At 40.7% G+C, this 25029-nt stretch overlaps 1 protein-coding gene across 3 annotated transcripts; it reads right to left on the bottom strand.

Moving 5' to 3' along the window:
- Window positions 1-571: 571 nt before the first annotated feature.
- On the bottom strand, window positions 572-22626 carry SEPHS1 (selenophosphate synthetase 1). Of its 3 annotated transcripts, none has more exons than XM_010072365.1 (8): window positions 22364-22626; window positions 19102-19205; window positions 14275-14382; window positions 13240-13394; window positions 12333-12423; window positions 8876-8975; window positions 7172-7384; window positions 572-1937 (listed from the first exon to the last, which is right to left on the bottom strand). In XM_010072365.1, the coding sequence occupies exons 1-8, from the start codon at window positions 22554-22556 to the stop codon at window positions 1723-1725; spliced, it is 1179 nt and encodes a 392-aa protein (XP_010070667.1). In that variant the 5' UTR covers window positions 22557-22626; the 3' UTR covers window positions 572-1722. The 3 variants fall into 3 exon arrangements, with proteins under 3 accessions (XP_010070667.1, XP_010070668.1, XP_010070669.1); XM_010072366.1 differs by having other exon boundaries at window positions 579-1934; window positions 7168-7384; window positions 13240-13361; XM_010072367.1 differs by lacking the exon at window positions 7172-7384 and having other exon boundaries at window positions 579-1937.
- Window positions 22627-25029: the final 2403 nt, after the last annotated feature.

The raw sequence follows: 25029 nt of genomic DNA, 5'->3' as shown, positions 1-25029 counted from the left end.
CTAGCGACTCACAGACAGGAGCTCTTGTAATTCATGCTGGCAGGAGTAACAATTATCCAAGATTTTCCTCTTCCTGGTCTGAATATCAAGGAGCAAATTCCACAGTCTGGGAAAGGCTTAAAAAGAGCAGGTTCAGTGAAGCGTTCTCAGTCCTGTTCAGCAGAACCGCATGGCATGTCTCAGCAGAGCAGAGCTAGGCAGAGCAGAGTCGACAGTGAGCCTACTGCAATGGGGCAGCTTACTGGGCTGCCAGGGAAAAGATGGGTTTCAGCATCCGTTCCATTTACAGGGCTGCTCACGAATCATCTAGCTCACAGCAGGCACAGCCAGGAGGACTTGCAGAGGAAACAAATCAAAACTGTTGCATACTTTGTGCTGATAGGTAAAATAAATGAAATAAAGTGGATAATATACTTGGAGATAACCTACTTGCCCCCAACTTTGGCACGCAGGTGGAGATATTCTAGATTACCACTGGACATCACAGCTTGCAGAATTGATCAAAGGAGTAATAACAACTATCAATATAACTATACTTGCAGTAAAATTTTAAAAAGGATGATTTTTACTCTTTCCAGTTCATAATTCAGCTAGGAATCAAAAAAGTTCATGCACTTATACAAGAGCAATAAAAAAAATTAAATATTTATTTTGAATAACAAGCTTAAGTTCAAGCTGCAATGTTGGCAATGTAGATTTTAAACACAGATCACAAAAGCGTGCACAAAAATGTATTTGAGCAAAGAACAAAATAATACTAAGAATTATACTAAACAGCTGCTGATTTTAAAGAAACAAAAAAGGCTTGTAATCACTATACAAAATACAAAATGTATTAAACACTACCATCCACAGAACAGAGGTTTATTTTAGCTTGATTATATTTAAAAATTATTTGTGTAGTTATTTATATAGTGAATTGTAAATGAATATTATACAGTAACTTCCTTTTGGTCTGCAAAACCTTTGTTGCACTATAGCACATCCAATCACATTGCAAAAAAAGAATTATTTTTCCTTACTATCAATAAAGAAAACAATCATTGATAATACAGTAAATATTGTCAGGTCTACAAATAATGAAATTAAAAATTACTCCTTCGACTCTGAAGCGCTTTCCATGCAAAGTCAGCACTTGCTCGTTTAAACAGAGTGCACTACCAAGTAATGACCAGGGTCATAGATGCTCTTGGTAAGACTAAACCTTACAAAAAAAAATTAAAAAGAAAATCAAAGATTGAATGTAATCATGCAACCCTCTTACTACTGGGTATACCCACTGTGTCGCTTATCAATTTATTGCCTTTCTGGAATATCACTCAAGGCATCAAAATTAGACTTATGATAAATATACATATAATGAAAGGACACAAACTGCTATTCGACACTACTACCGGTAATGTCTGTGCTACGTGAAAGCACCTTTAAAAAGAGCCTATGCGGCAAGAGATAAGTGTCTAAAGATTCAAAATGAATCAACAGTATTGGATAACAATATAATTCTCAACTTAGAAGCTGCCTCAAGATTAGGTGCATCTTCAGTTAATGTAACAGGAAAAAAAGGCAATGGATTTTATTTTATTAATTGTATCCACTCATAAACTGACCTAAGGCCACCAGATGTGCAGACACAACAAGTTTTCTTTTCTTTTTACAGTTCTTTAAATTGTAGGATGATAAAGGAATAGATCTATTTAAAAACAAACAGCTATTTCATCTATATTAAGAGGTGGCACCGGGTGTGGGGTTCACGTTCTGAGTGGCCACCTGTGGTGCGACTTCAATGATTCGTGGTTTGTCTATAATTCTGGCTGTGCGGTTGCCCTTCTCTACAATGCCGATAATCCATGCTTGGTGACCTTCGCCGTATTTTGGAGACTTGATCTCGGCACAGAAACGTGCTGCCTGTTCTCGTGGTAAACAGATGAGGAGGCCTCCTGCAAAGAAAAAGAGCAGAGCATTAAAACATCTGGCTGAAAAGCATTTCAACCTTGATCTGCCAAATCCCTGTTTAGATGAGCGCTTGGTGACTTCAGTGGATTCTGTCGAACTCCCAAGGACTCCAAGAGAAGACACGGTAGTGGAAGTCTAAGCTCTTGCTTTACAGAAAAAAATCTGTGCCTGAATTCAGTGTTCAGTGGGTATGTAAATGCAGCCAAATGCACACAAAAGATGTTGGCAAAAGGACATCATCCTAGTGCCAACAAATGACATACTGAAACAACACCAGCATTGTAAACTTCCGGGAGGACTGCAAAGTGCCCCTACGCAGAAACGTTTTGGATAAAGGTCATATTCAGATACCTATAACCACATATTGGTAACATCTGATTCTGCAAGTAATTCCATTGCTTGCAGCAAAATCATTCAGAGTAGGGGCTATTACCAGAGAATGCAAGAGGCAGAAAATTAAACGCAGTGCTCCCCGTGACAGTCCTTTTGACTCCTTTGTTAGAGAATTTTCTAAACTTTTTTTAGTATTTCCCGTAAGATTTTCTTCTCAGAGACAACTGAAAAATATTTTATTCACTAATTAATATTTTTCAGAAGCAGCACAATAACTAGCTAGCAAACGTGCCATTCAGTTATTAAATCTAACAACACTTCCATTCTAAGAATCCCAGAACACTGAAAAAGGTGGCTTGGCAAGTGAATCACTAGAATGAGTTTCATTGTCAGCGCTGGCACAAATTTCCAGGGGGCTATGAGCAAATCATTCAATGTTTTGGTGCTATCCTTTATTACTACAGTATTCAGCTTTTCTATATCCCTTACCTTTTTTACATTTATGCTATGCTGCAAATGAGTGAAGCACTGCAAGCCAGAGCAGCAAAGTCATCTGCAGACGCCCAGTTAAACCTCAAAGCATTGTACATATGCTACACACAGCTCACATCTACACTGTGCTGTATTCTGACACACAGCAGCCTCTTGTAAGGGACGTTAAAATATCATCTCTCCCTGGAAAATGTTTGGAGAACACAGGCAAGAGAGCATATTCACACAAACAGGAATTCGGGCACATGCTGAGGGCTTGTTTACTCTTTAAGAGTTATTTGACCCAAAGTCTTTTCATCTGGGCAAAGGGCACCAATCAGCCAGCGGCAGGTGTCTGAGCCAGCCCTGGGGGCAAAGGGCCACCTGGTGAGCTGGCCACCCTGGGCTTTGGTGCCATCGCCTCTTCTGTGGCCCTTGGACAGCTTCTCCTTAGCACCTTGGGCACCTTTATGTTTGCTTTTCCAAGCAAACAGTCCTCTCAGTGGTGACTAGAGACACTTTTAATTCCAGGTCATGAGGAAGAAGCAGCTACTGAACATGGGAAATTATAACAGTATGTGGAAGTGTGAAAGTTGTTTTTTAGGTTCTGTATGAAGCAAATGAGTGTACCATCTAGAAAAACACCTGCCTCTCAGACATTTCAGAACATAACATCCGTGTACTTCCATCAAGAACAACTAAAAAACCCAGAAGCTCGAAAGACAGTGTTCAAGCTACTCCAGATGTAACAGACAAATCAATTGCAAAGGAATTATGTGCCAACCAAACTGAAGAAAAACTTACGTCACAGTGCAAACGATTCAGGGAAGAGGTTTGCAAGTGGCAGCGCAGAGAATGTGTCAACTAGCCAGTAGGGAGGAGTAGAAGTATGGTGAAAAAGGAAATAAGAAAGAGCACAAGAATAAACTTCACTCAATTATCTTTTCATTTTTTTCTGCAATTTTGTATCACTTGTACACATACCTTCTTAACATTCCTTGGCAAAATCAGAAAAATGTACAAAATCCCAGTTTCCAATCAAAAAATCACTTCCCACCTGCTGGCTGCATCCCACAGTTTGATCAATAACCCTTAACAAAGGCCATGAGCTACTCTCAATCAGTGGTAGGATTCCTGTATGCAGAGATTATAATTATTTCTCTGCTAGGCTGACCAGTCTCTTTAACCCTTTGGGTAAATCCTTAAGATTCTCCAAGATGTATTCTAGTCTAGTCTATGTTACTGGCATTTGCAGCTGCTCTGATTTTTGTCTCATGGACAACTACAAGAAGGGTCCATCTGTGCAAGGTCATAGCCACCAGGAGTTTAAGCTGTTGCAATGTGCCTGTGGGAAATGAAGCAGCAGTGCCACTCTGCACTGAAGCAAGCAGCATTTCCTGATGTACCAAGTTCCCGAGGTCTGCCTCAACCACCGCTGGAGACAAAGTAAATGAACTGGAGACAAAGTAAATGAACTGGAGACTGAATGAACAATTAGCTGCAGCAGTTAGAATCTGTTGCACACTTCTTTCGGGGGTTGAAAGGATGCAGATACTTGGTGTCTGTCCTGACTTACCCGTTTTAAAAACGAAAGGGTTTTTTTTGGCAAGAGGTTTTGAACATTGGTAGTTTCAACGTTGTATTTCAGGCAGGGAAGCTGACAAAGAAAACTTCAAAAGCAGACTAGACAAAGCTTTGCAATTAAGAGCAGAGATACAAACAGTTCATGAATCAAAACCAAGTGTTCTTGTTCCCGCTAATGGCTTTCTCCGAAAATGACTAACAAAAGAATGAGATCTTGTCAGGCACTAAAGCAGCCCTTTTTTTCTACCCATCTGCCTATTTCCACGAAATTTGCACAAACACCTAGATGTTGAGATACCTCTACTACACAAAAAAAGTTGTCTGATACCACCCAACAAAAGGACTGGCAAAAATGCACACATGCATGAATATCCTGTACAGAGGATATTATAACTTATTTCTGCAAGTAGCCAGTCTATCAAACAGAATTTATTCTGAAACTAACTGCCTGACTGCAACTTTAACCATTTCCAAAGAGTTACCTAAAAGAGAGCGCAAAATCATACAAAACAGCAGATTTAAGAAAATACACCAAAGCAAGAATGCCTGGAAGATGGAACAGATAATAGATCTTTCCAGCACTGACTTTCACCAACAGGTGCCCAGCAAATGCACACTGGGAAAAAACCCACAACAGTCTTAAAATCCATTCAAATAGTTTTCTAGAAAATTTCTCATTGCCTGCCCACTTTGCTGAAAAACATCTGTTCACAAATGAAGAAGCATTTCTGGAAGCTTAAGCCAATAGAGGAAGAGCATATCTGTACTATGGTATGAACAGCCCTGAGCAGTCCTCACAACTGGATATACAGGCACAGCAAGACAGACACTTGCCTTTGTAGAAATCAGCCCTAGGACAGGAGACATGCAAACAACGTGGGTCTGAATGCTATCGACTCACCCCAGCACACCATGCCCAAGCTAATACACACTGCTGCAATGGGTCAGGCTATCCAGCATAAGCCTAACACATATGGGACTGCAGCTATATAACTTTCAGACCAGAGTGTCTACTTGGGTATGGATCTTTCTAATATTTGACAGACACTGCCCTGTAACAAATCCCTATAGCCACCTCCAATGCCAGAAACGCAATGCTGCGATGAAACTAAATATACGTGTTTTGAAGCACCCAAAGTTCACAATTAACCAGATAAGTCTTGCTGGTTTTTCCATCATCATTTATCTATGTTGAAACGTAAACTGTTAAGTGTTTCAGACACCTCTGGCTCTCCGTCCCAAACAAGATTCTGAAGTCGACTGTTTTCCACTTCCCAGTACTCTCACAGCAGCTTGTACATCTGCACCGTTTTACATTCCTTCAGTAAAAAGACAGAATTGCAAATCCCCAGGGTGCAGGATGGGCAGCTCTGAAAGCTCAAGCATTCCGTTTACAGCTAAACCACTCCCATGCCCACTGCTGTGCAGACCTCTGCTACAGCCACTCACCTGAAGAGGATCCTGCAATTTCAGCTCTGTGGCCATGCTATTTTTCAGACTCTCTACAACTGGTAACAAATGCTACCAGCACTCTGGTTTTGTGGACTCCTAGGTAGTAAGAATCTGTCTGGTGCTACCAATCTTACTGACAGAGCTTGCCAAACTGCCACCAGATATTTCTGGTCTCTGCTGACTGATGCTGGATTTGAATGCTCCAAAGGGTTCACATCTCATATCTTATTACACATCATCTGAGCCTACAGTCTCTGTAGGACAGAGTGTCTGTTTAAATACAGATGGCTAAGGAACAATTCAGCAGATCACGGTAAGTTGTGTATTCACTGGGGGAAAAGTTTATGGCTCTCACTGTGATGCTTCTTTCCAGACCTTCAGACTGTTTTGCTTCAAGGGCCCCCCCCCTGTTGTGAGCTGCAGAGAACGCTTGTGGAGAGCAGGAAGAGGGTGGAGAAATTAGATAAAAGACAGATTTGTTGCTACATCTTCTCCATTTCTCAAAGAGAAAGAAAAGACAGATTAAAGAAGAAAACCAAGATGGAATAGGACAGAAGATTCAAGGGGAAAATGAAGTATAGAGACTTCTAGCAGAAGACAGTGATCGTGCTAGTCAGCAAAGTGGCCTACACTTAATAACAGGGCAACTTTCAAACATCAGAAGTTCTTATCACCTGATGACTGTTTAAATGTTTAACTGAAATGAACTTGGTGTCCATAGCCCGATTCCCAGTACATGTCTGCTGTATTCATTGTCACTGCAAGTCACAGCTTTATTAAACAAAGAACTCAAGTAATAAACGCAGAGACCAAATTTTTCTTTTTTTGGTGCCAGTCACAGTCCCTTAAAGTCAGATTTCATATATGCAAGGGAAAAAAAAATCTATATTGAGAAGGCCTCTATCTCTGAGACTGGCCCATTCAGCACTAAACTTCACACATATTCATACTGAGAAACGAAACATCACTCATTTGACTGGCAGCCTACTGCAAGTGGCTTTACCTTCGACAAACCTGTGTCAGCTGTGCTGGGATGTTCAGATAGTCACTGTTCTGGAGTTAACAGCTAAGAGAAAAACACGTTTCAAAATAATTCAGTCATCACTAACTTCTAACTGCAAAATGTTCTAGATACAGCAAGAGTTTCTATAATAGTGTTCATAAGGAAGCAGAAGGCATTCAGAATAGGATGGTGGTTTGGAAGTTAGGCTGAAGAAGTTAATTGTGAACAGCTGTGAGGCTAACGCTCATTAGCTTGGCTATACACCAAACCAACCGTGATTCTGAATGCAAAGCACCTGATTTGTACATTTGAAATGTTATTAAATTCTAATGTGGAGATGTAGGGAAGGAAAAGTGGGGTACAACTGCTACCTACCTGAAGTCTCCGGACAAGTCCCGTGCATGAGGCCAAACATATTGCCACAAGCCTTACTGACAGCAGCCATCTTGGCAAGAACAGGAAGGTTATGAATAACAAAGGACACCTCATTTCGCTGCTGCTTGGCAAGGTTTTGTGCATGCCCCAGGATTCCAAAACCTGTGATATCTGTAGCTGCATGTGCATTGAAAGTGTGCATGAGTCCAGCAGCTACAAGAGAAGGAGGGGGAAAAAAATAAAAAAACTTAGAAAAAAACTATTAGGAAAATCAATGCTTCAACAATACTGTGCACAGTTTGAATGAAGTTGCATACCTGTGATTTGAATCAGGTTGGGCTACCATTTAAATTTAAAAAAAAAAAAAAAAAAAAAAATCACACTTGAAGGACACTGGAATTCCCCAATACTGCATGTAACCCTCAAAAAACTGAGCTCGTATTTAAGGTATTAAATAATGCTGAAAATCCAGCACCGAAGTTATATTTATGAGCATGCTATAGTAGACATATGCTACTAATTTATATTAGCAGTCTAAGAAACAAGGGTTTGCTCCAGATTCAAACTTCCCAAAGTTGAAGGCTGGAGAGGTTCTGAGCTCAGCTTTGCTTCATTAAGGGCAAGGACCAGACTCCTCCTTGGCCTGTTTTCTCACTTTCCCTGGCACTCCCTAGAACTTAAGTTCTGGAGACTTGAAATTTAAGAGCTTAAGAACAAAGCCTGCAGGCTGTGGGGGAAGGGCTCCAGCCTCTCCACCTATGCATTCACAAAATTCTTGGGCATTTGCAGCTACAGAGTCCTGGGTGGGAGAAGAGCACCTCTGCAGGACAATAGCTCCAGTTAAGAATATTTAAGTGTTGTTAAAGGTGCCTGACAAGAGTGAGTGGAGAAAAACAAAACCAAGAATGCTTCGCCCTTCTTTGGTGCTTCCCAATTAACGAGCAGGACCCAAATTCTTTTCCATAGGACAATCCTGATAATTTATTTTTCCTGGAAGACTTTGTGAAAGAATGAAAACCCAGTGAGATGGCATAACAAATACCAAATGAAAACTGAATAAATGGGAGAAGATATTTAACTATCCCTGTTCCTTCAACTGACAAGTAAGGAAACACCTAATTCAGTTCTCTGCTCCTCCAAAGATATTTTGAACAAAAACTCCTAGATTAAAATTTCTAGGGTAGAAGCAGAACCTCCTCCCACCAAAACTGAAGAAAAAACCACCAAACACAAAAACAGGAAAAGAAAACAAACAGAAAAAATGTGTTACATATTCCACACTTTGGGAAGCCCATAACATGACAAAATTAAAAAATAAAAATTTAAACTGAAGCATACAAAAATGAAGAGCTTATTCTTTTTTATTCTGTTTTGAATTTTCTTAACCTTTTTACAGTGAGGCCCTCACGAGTTCTCTAGGCACAGAAGATAAGGAACAAATCCAATATACGGGATGTTACTTGCAGCACTCACATGAGTAATAATCATCTCCAGCAGCATTTGTGTTTTTGCTGTATAATTAAAAGGGGGCACTTGATTTTAATTTGCTTGCTTCACAAACACTGACCAGCAGAAAGATAGGGCAGAAGGAAGGGATAAAGCAGCTGTATCACATTTCTTCACATCAGTGAAATGAAATGAAGTATGGAATTGGAAAACCCCACAACTTCCCCTCTGCCCCCCAACATACACCTCTCTTCTTACCTGTTCTGTTCAGTCGTGCCATATTCATCATTGCTTCCTGGTATGCTAGTTCTACATCTTCTTGCGTTACCACCAGTTTGATTTTATTCCACTTTTCTGGCTAATGGATAAAATAGATGATTCTTTTAGATTTTCAGCTGTATATTTTAAAGCACACCCTTACCACTTAAAAAAAAAAAGTACATTTTGGATGAAGGAGTTATTTTTTTTAAACTGTTAAAGAGGAGCAAAAGGTTCAACAGTCAGAGGTGTGTGTGCCTTACTCTGCTGTACGTAAGTGAAGTTAATTTATAGACCTATTAGGCACTAAGCACCTCAAATCTTGCTTTCAGCAGCAGAGTGGAGTGGAATAACCTACCCTAGGGCAAAGAACTCCTTCAAGGAAAAACTCTGGGGCTTGAACTCCACAGGCAAATGAAAGGAACTTCGCTGCTGGATGTTGAGATTTGTAATCTCGCTTCTTGTGTTTTTTAAGAGAAAATTCTTGATTTCACATCTGGACACTTTGATTGAAAAAAAACACTGGTATCCACAAGTCCAGATCTGAGGAATGTATTCTAAGGCAGGATGTAATTGCTCTAGTGAGTTAGGATTAAGGCAGCTACATAAACTTCCTCAACAGTTTAATACCAGCATCTCCTTCCACGCATTCTCGAGTGTCTTGTACGGACTCATGCCTCCATCACCTACTAAGCAATGCGCTTCATCCAAAAAATCTCTTCATCAGAACAATTTAGGAATTTTTTTTTTGCCCTTTATAAAGGGCAATTGTTTCATTCAAAGCTGAAGTAATTCCAGATCCAGAATGAAACAAAGCAACCATTTAGCTGTTAAGAGCAACACTACAAACTGGTTTAATTTTCCTATTTTTTTTTGCAATGGAAATAAAATTACAGAGAACTGAAAGTAAACAAAAAAATAGGACTTTTGATGCCACAATGCCTGCACTGCCATTCCACAGAATAAATGCATAAAACAAACTTCTTACTAAAACAAAAGGGCAAAAACTACTAAGAACTGACATATGATGCTGCACTGGGGAAGGATCTTGTCAAAGAAGCTCTTATCCGTAACAAATGAGCGCTGTCTTTGAGGGGTACAAGAGAGAATCCAGAAACGGCAAGAGGGTGAAAAACTGGTCACCCAAAACAAATAATTTTTTAAAGAGCAAGGAAGTACAGCAGTAAGATCACAGCTTCTGAAATTTGGTTGAATTGGGTCTGACCAATTAAATAAGAGAGAGAGCAAGTAAAAAATATAGATGAGGCTCAGAGGGGACAGAACAGTGATTATTCTTACTGCGGGTATGACTGAAAAACCTGACCAGTCATTCTGCCTTAGTTTTCACAAACATGGTTCCGAGGCTGATCATGGGATGGAAACCCATCAGATGATGGGAACAGAAATCACAAATGAGGAGGAAGCAGAAATCAAGGCTAGGGCTAGAAGAGACATGAACACAGGTAGGATACAAATTGAAAATTCCTCTCCACCATAGCAATCAGATACTGGGGTTAGTAGAGAGGAAACAAAGGCAGAAAAGTTCACAAAAATCCCCAAACAACTTTTAAAAGCAAGCTTAGATGACCAAATGGAAAGGGTCTGTAGGCAAGGGCTAGAAAACCCCTTCTGAAGGGGCACATCACAGCAAGCCCTTTCATGCCTTTCAGCTGAAACAGGAAAAGGCAAAATGATGCCAGTTCCCAGCTGTGGACCAGCCTAAATCAGCCCACATCATCAGCCTGGCAGCCAGGGCCACAGCAAACAGCATCATCACCCCTCGCACATCCTTGACCTGGTCCCCAGGGGCCCTGATGGGGCCCAGCTCACTGCAGGCTCTTTGCAAAGTCTCTTCCTCTACACCCTATGGCAGCTGCTGCCAGCAACCAGCTGGGGCTTGGCTGCAACAATGCTGGCAGCAACCAAGCAAGGAGGACAAATTTTGCCTCCATTTGGATCTTCCTTTCACTTGTCACCAGGAACTCATTTGCTACTGCTCTGTTTAAATACCTCAGCTTTTAGCTTTTTTTTTTTTTCCTAATTTGTTTTGCAGACACATATCTCTACACTCCAGTTCCTTTCTTGCCTATGCATAAACTTGCTGTACTATGTACTTTCTCCCACATACTTTTTAATACAAAGTCAAATTACCTACCAAAATTTTATTTATAGGTGGATTGTCATGGGTAATTCTAATTTCACCTTCCCTTCTCTTTCACAAAATAAAGCTTAAAAAAAGGCAGCACAGCTACTCAGAAATTTTCCTACCACAATCAAAGATATATGCTGTTTACGTGTAATGGAAGGATTGATTTCCTTGCTGTTCTCATTTTTCAGACCAGAAAGTGTTTCTGGTTGACAGTCAAGGAAATTAGAAGTACCTGAAATATGTGGAAATTCAGAATATCCTTAATTTGCAAGTCTGTTTGTCAGTACAATAATAGACATGTTAAGAAGGAAGATTATGGCCAGAAAACATACAATAAAATTGATATCTTGTTGTTTTGCTTCATTATCACATCAAGATTTTCTGAGGCCCTGATCCTTATATCTGATTGGAAAATGCAGGATTCTGCAGAGGTCAAAATTGCTAGGCCAGACCCTATGAAGAACAAGAAAAATATTTTTTTTTCTTGTTGCTTACACTTCAGACTCCAATGAAGGTTTAACCTGGTTCTCTCCCACTTTTGCTAACACCGGTTTTGTAATTAGAATTCATCTGACAATGTAGTGGCCAACAGCCAAGACAAAGTAGATTTCAGCTCACTCCTCTGCCAGTCTATTGCCTCAGTAGTCCCAAAAGTAGAAAAGATGCATCTTTTTAAAGTGTAAACTGAGCAGTTATAATTCTGAAGACACATACTGGGAGCCAGACAACATCAGCAGATGACAATTTTGCAGTCACTTTTCAGTTCAGTAGTTAGATTTTTGCCTGAAGTAACAGATGGAAGTATGTCTAGATTCACAATGCTGTTAAGAAATATTCTTACTGAACGCACCGGGTAATACATGTGAAATGTAGATATATTTCCATGTACGCAAGCAGAAAGTCCATGAACACAGACAGCAATCTTGGACTAATTGCCATCAATAAGCTTTTGCCAATTACTTTGGCAGGTGGAGTAGGGCAAATTTTACCCAGGGTGCTAGCCTGTTGTTCCGTTAGTAAACAATTTTGTTTGTTACAGCAATGCCTGAGAACTAAGAATTAGATGCAATTAAGATGGGCTCAGTAAGCATAAAATAGTAAACTGTCTCGATTCCAAAGGAGTTTTGTACATAAGCAGATAAGAGTGACACACCAAGGAGGAAGGAGGAGAGAAAGGTGGCAGATCATTCCCAACTGAGCTCTCAGTGTACTTATTACACTGCTGAACTTGGTCATTTTGAGGGAATGAGGAAGGTCACCTTTAACTCACACCCCTCTTCCCCATTTCAATTTTTGCAGTGTACTCACAATATCTAGCCACTGGTGGACAGCTACAGCCACTTGTGTTCCCAGGGGTTTAGTTAATACAAGCACATCTCCTGGCACTGCATTGTCTGGCCTGAAAACAAAGAATTCATACATTAACTACACAGTGACATTCACACACATTATTAGCAATCAGTGCTGATATGTTTTCACAGACCCATGTATCTTGTTGCACAGTTAAAAACTGACTAACTGCAGAATTACCCTTTGGGATTCATTGCCATGGGATATTATTGAGCAAAAAGCTGCAAACTTATTTAAAAGTACTAATCCTTCTTTCTTGGAATAGAACAATGCTTGCAGTTAAGACACACACAAAATTACATCTTTTCTTTCAATTTACTGGAGACATAAGATAGGAGAGGGAAAAAAATTGACCTTTCTTACTGAGGGCATAAGATAATCATCACTAAGATCATGAACAAAGTCCTTTGTACAGTGAAACATGCCACAGTGGGACATTCAAAATCAGCTACCGTTAAATGGACAGAACACCGTAAGCACAGCAATTCTGTAGTTCTCTACAGACATTAATAGGATAATTGGGAGATGATTAAAATAAAATGTATGTATAAATATAACAGAAATTTGTATCCCAAAACAGTCTTCAATACCTTTCAAGGTTAGAAGCTTAACTTTCCTGTCAAAAGGAGAATAGGATCAAAAGACACTGGGGGGCGGGGAGAAGGAAAAAGACATCCTGTTTAAAAAAGCAAGTAGTTACAAAAGAGATGTGTCATCTGTTGAGTGCTAAGGACAAATGCAAGCAGGAGAACCTACTGCTTTATTCATCAGGAGACAGATCACAAGATCACAACACCGTATTTAAAGGATTTTTTACTGTATCCCTTCAGACCAGTGCCTTTGATTGTTTAGTGATTTAACTTACATTATAAATTCATTAGGCTGACAGACTGTCGTGGCCACTCCTCCTAAAACAATCCAGGGATTTAACACTGTTTGGCCACCAGTAACAGATGTTCCTGCCTCTTCTGCTGCATCTTTGAAACCCTGGATAATTAGAGGCATCACTTTGTCTCTTTCCTAGAGATCAAAACAGAAGTCAGAGTTCCATACACAGCAGTGCTAGTCATTTCAAGACTGGTCCAGGACTTTTAATCACTCAAGCCAAATGCCCTCATGGCACATAGTTCATGACAGAAAAGCCATCCTTAGGAAGAGGTCAGCCTCCTGAAAATTACGTTATCCCACAGAGCTTTGGTTTTACAGCTTTGTAAGAGAGATGAAGAGACATTCTTACACTGAAAAAACATTCTTTAAAAGGTCATATAAAAGTAAAGAAATCTAGACACTCAGAACAACTATCCTGCCGTTGTAACCAGCTACAGTCACAGCAGTGTAGTGCAATAAGTCAAAGTCAAATCAGGTTGCATTTGGCCTCTATTAACCTGCGAAGTTTCAGCTTACCTCCTTCTAAGAATAAACATCCCTTTTTTGCTAGAGCAAAACAAATATACATGCTGGTCACTTCCACACACACACCATAAAAAAAAAAAAAATAAAGAAAAGCAATATATTTAAGTTTCTTCTGCTTCAGAGAGATGTTACAAAGCTGGCATAAGCAAACCAGAAGTATTTATCCAGACTGATAGATCACTTGGTAATCAAATGCTGCCTTGTAGCAATATTGTCCTGAATTGACAGAAGCAGGGACCCCATTTCGGTGGAGATGAAGGTATTAGCAGCAGAAGATTACAATGCCACAGAAAACTGAAATTTTATAACAAATTACCTCAGAATGTTTATGAGGCAAGACCCATACTATGAACTGAGACATTCAATAAAACCATATCTTATTTAAAAGGGTTCAAACTTTGAGAAGAAAACACCCTAGAGGAAAATACATTCTAAGCACGTTTAGCTGTTCGGGTTTTCCTTCAAAAGCAAGTACCAAAACTCTTACCCTATCTGTCATTTTATTGCTGATTCCAAGGAGCATCAACATGTTGTCGCATTCCGTGACCCCCATGGCATAAAGGTCACTTAGGACATTGGCACACGCTATCCGTCCCTGAAAAAAAAAAAAAAAAGACAAAATCTGAAGGACTATTTGTGAATGTTCAAACAAACACCTGCCACAAACAAAACTTCCAGTATGAGTTTGCACCCCAAGACAGCTGCTTATTCCACAGGCTCCTGCATTAAGAAACCCAGACAAAGATGCAGCATAATCCACTTGGTGCAACATGCCCCCCTAGAAGTGCAGCTATCTGTCCCCTTTACAGGTAAGGAAAGAATTCAACCCAACTGTCTTGGTCAACATATTCTCACTGACTACATAGGAATCCCACACTGAGTTTAGACTGGATGTCTAATTTGAGAGGCTCAAGTTAAGCTCAACAAAGCCTAACTTTGATAACAAGCTTAGTTTACTGATATGTCCCTATTAACTTTATTCCAGCATAGATGTGTACACACTGATGAAGACAACCATCATATGTAACTCACAACTGCTAGGAAGCTAATCTGAAAAGAGTGTATTGCTCTACCTCTTCTGCATTGGAATACGTAGGAGAAAGGGACCTTGATGAAAAAAAAGCTGTTTGTTCCTCTACACTACCCAGGACGCCACATCTACACTCCTAAGTTTTTTGGAGGCTACTCTTCTCCCCAGAGGATACAGTTGTGCTGCCAGCACACAGCCACACTGGGGTGCTTTTTTTGTCAGAATGTCAATAAGAAGCTGTCTACAGAAAACAGTATGTGCCAGGGTTAAGGAGCTCAGGGCTCCCAGAAGCTGGCCTTGTCACTGCATGGGAGCATGCACAGCTACTGAAGGAAGACACCTGTCTCCCACGACTTGTGCAGCGAGGAAAATGTGCCTATTCTGTCCCTTGTTCCAGTGACAAGTCTGAATTTTGCTACAGCACATAGGTTTTTATTGACTTGTGTCTGTGTGAACACCTTCACTAGCAAAACTTTGTCCAAGAGACCTGCTCGTCTGCTGAAGATTCCTCTAAGAAGTGGTGAAGCTGGCAGGACTGAGAAGGGATCCCTCGCACCACATGAGCTTACCTACTCTAATTCCACTAAATGGAACCGAGTCAGGGTTTGTTGGGGTATGAACCCAGAACAGATGAGACATCAAGATTCCTGAAGAAGATGCAGAACTTTCTGATACAGGATGTGCCCTCAGAGATGGCAAGACAATTTTAAAATACAGGGCAAATTCTGTTGTGTTACTCTGGAATATTCCACGCATTTTGCTAAATTTTTTTAGGTTTACAGCTGCAGAACTGTAACCAACATCTGGTTTTGTGTTTTTAAATTAGTGTTTTTCATAAAGTTCAGAGGCAACACCACTGTGATAAAAACAACAGCATGCTTATTTGACACAATTTGGACGACAGAAAAATGCTTTAGCTGGAAGACAGACTGGGGAGGGGCATTTAAACACATTTCTACCATCGCCAAAACCTTACTGCCTAATCACACTTCCAGATTTTTGTAAAAATTGGTATTTTCAGGCAGTTACCTCCCTTGCAGATAACATGAAATAACACCTCCAAATCACAACTAAATATAATCCAGTTTTTCATAAATTCAAGAGCTTCCAGTGGCATCAGGGGAACCCCTTATATTTGGAACTGGAATAAGTTTTCATCATTTAAATCTTAAACTATTAAGAGAAGAGTGAGCTGTGTACTGCATGCTTTGATGGATATCGGCTGTCAAAATTTCTAGATGTTTAAGAACACTAAAGCCTGCCATTTTCCTTTTCTGGAAGGAGACTATCAAACCACTCTCCACTATCTTCAGTATTTACCAAGCAAAAAAACCACACTGACAACAGCTCTCTATTCTAGTAGTCAGAGCTTGGTCTAACACTGCTTTTGCCAACTGGCAAAATCACTACAGAACCAAATTCAGGGAGTGCAAATCTCAAGTCTGAAGTAGGAGAGGGAACAATACATGGCTTGCAAACGCCAAAACACACAATTTTTGTGTGGATTCACAAACAGGGGTCAGCCTAGCTAGATCCCACATGCTACCTGACTGCTTGCTTACTCCCCCTGAAACACAACTATCTATGTGCAATACTAAGAACTATTTATAAGGGCAAAGGATGAAGTATCAGACACCCATCCCCAGTCTTGAGTGAAGGATCTTCATAATGAAGCACAAAAATGGTCCCTGGAATGGAGGGGGAAGGAAGTCTACTCTCAAACCAGCCAGTTTCTTGCTCCTGTACTCAAAAAGGTGCCTCCACAGTGCCACAACAGGCACCAGTACCAGTCCTATCATCAGTGGCTTGATACTTATTACGAAACCTGTTTTCAATTGCTTGTAACTTTTCCAATATCAAACCATTTAAGTTTTGAAGTCCTATGCTGGATACATATTTTACAGGTGCATATCCTGCAGATACTTCACATGACATGGATTGAGTGTTTTCAACAAAGCCAAAGAGAAGGGGAAAGACAAAAGAAGGAAGAGGTTTATTGCATGTAAGTGCAGAACTTCATTTTAAAATAGGCATTGACAGAGTGAGAGAAAGCTTTTTTCTGAAGCAGAAATCTGAAGTTCAGCTGAGTCCACATGCAGTTTTGCCTTCCTCAGCCATTTCCTAATCCCTTCTGTGACAGCACTCAGCTTGGAGTCCATTTGCACTTTTGGCTTTCCCTCCTTGCTTCCTCTCCTCCTGACTAGGAAAAGAGATCAGATAAGGTACTGCAGGTAGACACTGTGCACAGAGAAACAAAGAGGCTCTATACCAGGGAACATCCACCCCAAACCAGGCTAAAACCGACTAGGTGAGGAGACAGGGCAGAAGAGCAAGAAGTAGAGCTTGTACTGCGTGTAAGTGATAACGAGAACAGAGACTGGTAACAACAGGCATGGGTTAGGGGGAATCTAGACTAAAAACAAGGAAAAAAACAGATGGAGAAACAGGGCAGCAGCAGTCTGTCTTGAACAGAGTCCAGAGCACATTCCTTTACACAGCCTGGACACAAAATTCCTAAGTCTCGCCATTCCTCTGGTCTTCACAACCATCCATAAACCCTGTGGCAAATTGTATTTGACTGTCCTCCAAATGACGTTGGTCCACACAAGAAATGGCAATCTGTACTGCCCCCAGGTACTCCAGTCCCCAAGAGAGTGGGATCTGGGTAGAGGATCCAGCAGCTTCAACCCTACTGGACCATTGCTGCAGGTATCGGCAGGAAGGCTTGCGACAGAAGTCCTGTTCTCAGTTAGCTTTTAAGAAGAAATACAGACCTGCAAACAGATTAGGAAGTGGCATTCACTAGGAATTAAAAGTGAAGGACTTTACAGTTGGAAAATGCCAAAGTTACAGCTGCCAGTGCATGTGGATCACAGTATAGACTGTAGCTGATGCAACCACTGAAGTTGGACTAATGCCAAATTTACATTCCACTCCTACCACATTGGCCTAAACCTTATCTGGGCACAGGATCATCTATCCACTCCTGTGGCATCTCAAGACCCTTTGTATCTCCAAACAAAACCACTCTCCTCCTTCACCACAGCCTTCTCACGCTGTCCCTCACAAGTCTTTATTACAAGGTGAGAAAAGGTTGTCAGCACATCAAGTTGAATGCAGTTCTCCAACAACAGATTTTTTTTAATTATTTTTTCTATCCTCATCCCTGACGAGTTCCCACATGATGTTAAAGCAAGCCACTTGAATCAAATTTCTCAGAAGAGCTCAACAACTCTGTACTCCAGAGGCCAGCCTGAGATCCTGGCTGCTCAGTTTGCTGAAAGAGAGCTCGTCTGGAACAGAAATCAAAGGAGCTGTGCTTGCATATGTGCACAACACCTGGTCAAACATGCTAAAAAAAAAAAGTTGGTCCCAATCTCAAACTGCATGTCCAAACCCTACCCAACAGGTCTCACAGTACAAACGACAAACCAAAACCAGAAAATAAAGCATGCAATCACATGAACAGCAGGAAAAGCACTCCTTAAAGCAAAGGAGTGACATTCAAATCACAGAAAACATGAATTCTAGCATTTCTTAACTTTCTTAACTTTCATTTAATTAACACCGCCTGTAGAATTCCTTACAGCTTTATTAAGTCCTTTTTTAAAGTTCATTTGTTTAGCCATGACCTTCTGTTCAAGTCATTCCTGATCACTGCCACACACAACACCACAGAGGCATCTCCACTGAGACAGACTAAATTTAATAGGGACACAAAAGCAAATGCAACTTCCAACAAGTAATTTCAATGTATCCATCTGTAAGCGGAAGTAGTACAACGGGAAAACTGGTGTTGAAAAGCACTCTGAAGTTGCCAGGTGCTGTTGCCAACTCCTATCATTTAGGCATTTCCAGTTCTAACATGTTACCTGGTTACTTCAGAACCTCAAAAGAGGCCAATTACAATGCGGTTGGTTCTGCTTGTAAGTGGAGTTTACTGTCTGCTGCTTCAGAGAGAGCTCTTTTTCCCCCTTTTGGGCTTTCCAAGCCAAATCCCACAGAACAAGAGATGGAGGGAAATTTGAATTAAAGGCAGCAGCTCTCTCAACTTTCACCTATAGAAAGCAGCACTGCAGCATTCCTGGCCAACATGGAAAAGATTACAGGATGAAACTACGCCTTTCCCTCTTCATGTGTATTTCGGAAAGACTCTGAATGCAGTTAATCAAACAATTAGCACTGCTCATCTAGAAGAACTGGTCGAAATTGCCATCACATTGGTAAGAGAGAAGCACCAATCAAATCAGCAGTATAGTTAACTATTAAGTTTTGCCAACTTACCATCATATAAGGATCATCCACAATAGGATAAATATAATCTGTTGTCTGGACCAACGACAAACCTCCATGTCTTAATGGAATAACACAAGTGTCCATCCCAATTCCTGCAAAGACAGAAATACATCAGTGAGGTGAGTAACTTTGCCCTTAATTATCTGTTGCTTTTAACAAGAGAACTTATGAAACATGTCTGTGATTAAAACAGCTCACAATACTTCCTAAGCAGACATGGCAAATTTCCTCCTTAGAGGAAGCAAGCAGCACAAATAAGAGGAAAATCAAGCAAAGAATGAGAACTCCTGACTGGAGCAGAACAGAAGTGTAAATGGCTGAAAGCAAGAATTCAGCTACAATGTTCTACAGTTTGTGCACTGCTTTTAAGAACATCTGTGCTTATATTATGTGTACATTTAAAGTCAAGAGGAACTACAGGAACGGACATTGTCAAAAGCAAATAGATTTTCTTGTTACTCCTGACTCAACAAAAACATAGTGTCAGTTTTAAAAGGATGTAGCCTCTCATAAAGAGCATTTCCTCACTTCAGGAGAAACAAAAAAAATCACAAATCACAGCCTAGGCCCTTGGTGAAAGATGATTCACCCAGCTGCAACTGTGTTAACCTCGCCTTACTTCCGTGAAGTTGAAAGGCAGAAGACGACCTGCTAGACAGGGAAACTCCTTTGCGAAAACCACAACACCCAGTGCAGCCTTTTCCCTGACGGTGGGCATTTCAAACAGAATAAGCTATATTAAAACCTTCAGGCATTTGCTGCAATGCAAGAGCCCGCACAAAAGCGGCAGGTGACAAATCACAACGTGCTAGCTGAGCCACAGTCCCTGTCAATATCCTCATGCCTTGCATCAATGGCAGGTAGCTTACCTCCTTCCTGGGCCGGCAGCAAGCTGCCTAGAATTACTCTGCATACCTGGCAGGGCAAGTGTCTTCAAACAGACAGTTTTCAGGGAGCAGATGCCACACAGTAACTTTTCCCCATGTATTAATGAAACACTTTACCTAGAAAGAACTACAAGCCAGTATTTGGTAGTGTCCTGTACTGGGATGGAGTAAGCTGCTGTCATCTGTGTTCCTACTGGGGACAGAGCAGAAGGTGTGCCAGGCAGCAGGTACACAGGTCGAGAGGATCTTGCCTCAGAAGGGATAGTGACAGAAGCCCACGAGAAGTAATTTAGGATTGCTCATCTTCCGCAGCAGCTACCAAGCAAGCCACTACACATGATGTCCAGTATCTCCAGGAAAGCACATATAAGCAGTTACAGAGAGGTGGCTCATGTATAGGAGCTGTTCTGCTTTCAGTTCACTTATTCATGCCATAATCCTGCAAGCCTGATTTCACTTGTGTGGTTTTCCACAACTTCAGTGAAAGTGCAGCATGACAGACAGGCCAAGGCACCACCATGGTTCTTCTGAGGCTACCTCTCTGTTCCACCAAAGAATGACTGGCCAGATAAGTGAATCTCTTCAGAGAGGTGACTGGAAACAGTGATTTCAAGGTCCACAGCAGGTCTGAGAATTAATATCAAACTTGCAGTTTCTTACTCACAGATATACTCACAGCCATATTTAAGATTGCTCTGGGTAACACCACTTGAAGAACTAAAAAGGAGTGAGCTTGAGACTGCTATTGGCAATTTCCTAATTTCCCTCTTGACTGCATCTCAAAAGCATGGTGCATAGGCACAGGCTGTAAAGTTACCTGTCTATCCCTTTTAAGCACAAGGTATCAGAGGCAAATAACACCCAACTTATCCGAAGACACATTCGTTAAAGGGATACTCATCACAAAAGCAAATTTTTAAGAGACCTGAACTCTCCACTTTCTATTGCTAACAGATTTCCTGTTACATAATATCACACCTACATATTGATGGCATTAATCTACTTTTTTACCTTTTCATACAGCTTGAGAAGAAAAATCTATTAGCAGTTCCGTTACTGTTTAGAGCCTGTAAGTTTGTAAGAGGAAAAAAAGAGCTGGATAATTAAATCTAAAACAAACTATTACTGATTTTAGAAATTTGCCAAATTGAAATGCTGTTGTGAATAACATTTAATTTACCAAAAAACCCATATAAATAGCAATTTGGGGATAAAAGGAGCTGGAAGTGTCCTTCATTAGAAAATATTAAATTATAGTGCCACCCCAGCTCCACACACAATTGCTGCTTAGATATTTCATACAAAGATCACCATTGTTTAAGCAAGAACATGGGCTCCTTACTAATCTATCTCTAAACTCAACCTCCACCAGAATAATGAGTTGCAAACTGTTAGCCTGCTAATAGACAATTAGCAATGTTAAAATAATTTTAAATAGGCTATTGGACACTAAATTGACGATTAGATACCTTCAGAATAAATACTACATTGATATCCCTAAATCAAAGGAAAAAAATTCATTCTGCACTGCAAAGTAGAGATTGAATATGCAGTGCTGAGCAAATAGACAAACAGAATTAAAAGTGTCATTAAACACATTATCTACATTCATTTATCTATATCAATATTAGGTAGAGTAGCTGGTATCAAAATACCTACGTTCGCCCTGTTCCCCATGTAGGTGGCTTGTGCAGGTTGTTTTCCCTTACTGCTTGCATCATTGTGCTAATATCAAAGAGAAAGTGAAGCTGGCAAGAATACAGGTCTTGGAAAGACAGCCTTTCCCTGGCAGCTTCTAGAGGTGAGCAAAAAAGTTAGAGTGGGGAACAACAAAAAGGACTGAAAGGAAAAATGACAACTGTGAAACAACCCGCGCTCAACTGAAGCGAGAAGGTTTTCTCCTGCTCACTTTCTCTGACCCAGGAACAGAGGGGAGGGGAGGGAGAGAGGAACTTCATCTAGGAGTCATCTAATTGTGTAAAATTAATTGCATAAATTTCCAAAGGCAATGTATTAATATAGAAGTCCAGAAATTAATCTATACACATCAGTTTGCAAAGCATCTACTAGGGAAAGGGAGGAGGAGATGAACTCTGAAGCCCATGCCTATCACAATGGCCATCCCTGACCGTTTTTCCTTTGTAGTTCAGCGCGTTGCAGGATGTTAAACAATTAAAATAATATTCTTGTATCTCAGATGCCAACAAACGACAACACGAGATTCATTCTTGAGATTTCTGGATGCTGTGCATGCATGATACAACATTCAATTTTCAAACTGATTAAACAAACCACAAATGAGATTGCATCACTAAGCAAACCAAACAGAAGGATCACACATGTCTACAGCAGCAACTACTTACCCAACCTAGGCATAACTGCCCCCAGGAACTGTTCATCCTCCTGAAAATGGTTTTCTTGCAGAGATTCGAGCAGTTTCTGTAAGACATCCTGAGGCACTTTGCAGCCTGTGCCTTTCAGTTCAGTGAATCGGGTCAGACGGAAGCTGTTGTCCAGTTCATAACTTTCTGGGTTAAACGACTCCCGAACAGACATGGTTCTCTTGCACAGACTGCTGGCCTTTCCCACCCCAGAGCAACGGTATCAGTTTCTCTGCTGATCAGTCTAATTAAAAAAAAAAAAAAAAAAAAAAAAAAAAAGTAACATTAGAAAATCCTAGGACTTGCAAGACAACAGGTTTTCCACACAGAGCAAGTTAAAAAGAAAGCACTCGATGTTGTCCTGCACTTGTTGAGACAGGTGGGCATATCTCACATGATCCATTTCTGTAAGACTACAAAAGGAATAACTCCCTACCTTCCAACATTTAAAACTGTAACTATGCCAGGCAAATCAGAGACTGAGTTTCTTTTCCAGATATGCTACATAAGTTTTTCAGCAAAAGAAGAATCTAACACACTTACCGACCTCATTTAACACAGAGGTAACAAAAGAAATAATAGTTCCCAGAGCACTGAAGCTGATTTCCAAAAGGCAGCCTGGGCCCTGATCCTGCAACACGCTCAGCAGAGACATCTGTTTGTACTCAGCTCAGTACAGAGTCATAATTTTAGCCATTAACATACTAATCCTAAAAATAAGATGCTTTTTGAATAATGGCTCCACTTCAGTTCTGATGTAAGAAGCTGAAACTCCATAATACACCTGTTCTCCTTGGGGGAAAACACAAGCCCGGTTTTCTGTTAGTACAGGTAACAGAAGAACAAAGAGGCCATATTTAATCAGACTGGTTTACCTACAAACATGCGAGTTAACCTTTTAGTATGTTCACAGACATAAAAACGTTGAAAATAGAAGTTTCTTGCCTCTCGAGCCCTTTTTTAGCCAATGGACAACACTAAGAATACAGAGAATAGCCCATTAAAATAGCAATGCAAAAAGACACTGATGCAACTCATTTAATAAAGTTCTTAACAATGCACATCTAATTTTAGAACGTTTTTCCACTCTGACTCACATACACCACACTCCAAAACTAATAAGAGGCCTAACCGAGACACTGACTTCTAAACACGAACAGCTCTGATAAAACATCTTTCTCAGAGAAGTTTTCAGGAATTACTAAACGACCTGTCTGCGGTAGTTTCATAGAAAGCAAGGGTCCTTCCTAACAAGAAGAACAGAGTTCAGCAGCATCGCTGACAAAATCTGATACTGATGGCCAGGCCATTACAAGGTTAAGCTGAAAATAAAAAAAAAAAAAAAAAAAAAAGAAAGCAATTGACTGCTATTCTCTAAATTCGACAGTACTTAATGTAAGGAAGAAGTTAATCTACAGCTTGTGAAAATTATTTCCCGTATACAGCACTTGTTAACAAGTACGACCATCCCATAAACCTGTAAATCTACTAATTTATTGAATATACTTTGTAGGAATTCAAGTTTGAAGCTCCCTGAGAACTTCTGATGTGGAGCCCAACTCCCCTTTACAGTTCTTTCCCTCCTTCTCTGGGAGGCGTGGCACTTATTTAAAACAAATCGTCCAAAGCCCAGACTCGGGCAGTAATCCAAACTCTAGCTACAAGGACGTGTCTTGGATGAGCAATGAATCCAGCTTGTAGCTGTTGTCTTCCAACGCAAGACACTAAGCACTTGCAATTAAAAAAAAAAAAGTGTGTCTGGAAAACAACCTGTCAACAGAAATGGGAGACAAAAGCTTTTCAAGGAGGGGGATTTTTTTCTTCATTCTTTTTTAACACTTAATTCTAATTAATCCCAGAAATTTATAAAAAGCAGCTTCTCCCACAAGGGAAACATTTTCCTTCATCTAACCAGTAATTGCAATATGTTTAGCACCCCCTACCTACTTGTACAGGAAAGGATTCGGAGGCCACAGCCTAGGAAGAACTTTTTGCAGCCTTGAGGACTGTGAAGACACAGTAAATTACGCTCCCTGGTTTGAAAACAAATACTGAAACAAACAACACCATTTTATTTAATGGAAAACAACCCACAGTGCAATAACAAAATAACTTTTTACTGAAGATCTGAATAAAGCTGCATGCAACCATGTATTTTGCAGACTGCCATGGAAGCAACCTTCCCTGCAAGACCGAGTTTCTTGTGACTGCCGGCAGTCTATGCAAGCACGCGATCTGAGCGTCAAGCATCCCTCCCCACAAGAAAACACCTCCTAACCCCGATGTTTTTTACTTTAAAAGAACAGCATAATAAATATTAAAACTTGAAGTTTAACCCTTGCCTCCCTAAAGAGCAGAGAGAGGTGAGCACAGGAGCAAAAAGGGAGAGCGAGGAATCACGCGAGCCAGGTACCTACCCAAAACAACCCCAAGAGCAACGAGCGGCACCCCACCCGCCCGAGACCTACAAGGTGAGGAACCGCAACAACCATTCCTCCACGGAGGGCGGCGGGCAGCGCGGCGGAGAGACATGGCTCTGGGACACCTTAAAATTTCCAGCCGCTGCCTTTAAAGGAAAGACAGGGCCTTCGCTGCTGCTCTTTGTGCAGCCGGAGGAGAGGAAGAGGAGGAGGCGGCGGGGAGGAAGA

Source organism: Pterocles gutturalis, unplaced genomic scaffold (assembly GCF_000699245.1).
Source record: "Pterocles gutturalis isolate BGI_N339 unplaced genomic scaffold, ASM69924v1 scaffold6867, whole genome shotgun sequence".
In the NCBI taxonomy this organism is placed as follows: Eukaryota; Metazoa; Chordata; class Aves; order Pterocliformes; family Pteroclidae; genus Pterocles; species Pterocles gutturalis.
Note: the sequence above shows the minus strand (reverse complement) of the source record. Positions and strands in the feature narration are given on the sequence as shown.

Coding starts and splice junctions, on each gene's coding strand:
- SEPHS1 (XM_010072365.1), bottom strand. CDS start 22,556: ATGTCTGTTCGGGAGTCGTTTAACCCAGAAAGTTATGAACTGGACAAC. Junction 14,383..19,101: donor TGGATGATCCTTATATGATG/GTAAGTTGGCAA, acceptor TTTTTTTTTCAG/GGACGGATAGCGTGTGCCAA. Junction 12,424..13,239: donor CAGCCTAATGAATTTATAAT/GTAAGTTAAATC, acceptor CTTTGTTTTCAG/GCCAGACAATGCAGTGCCAG.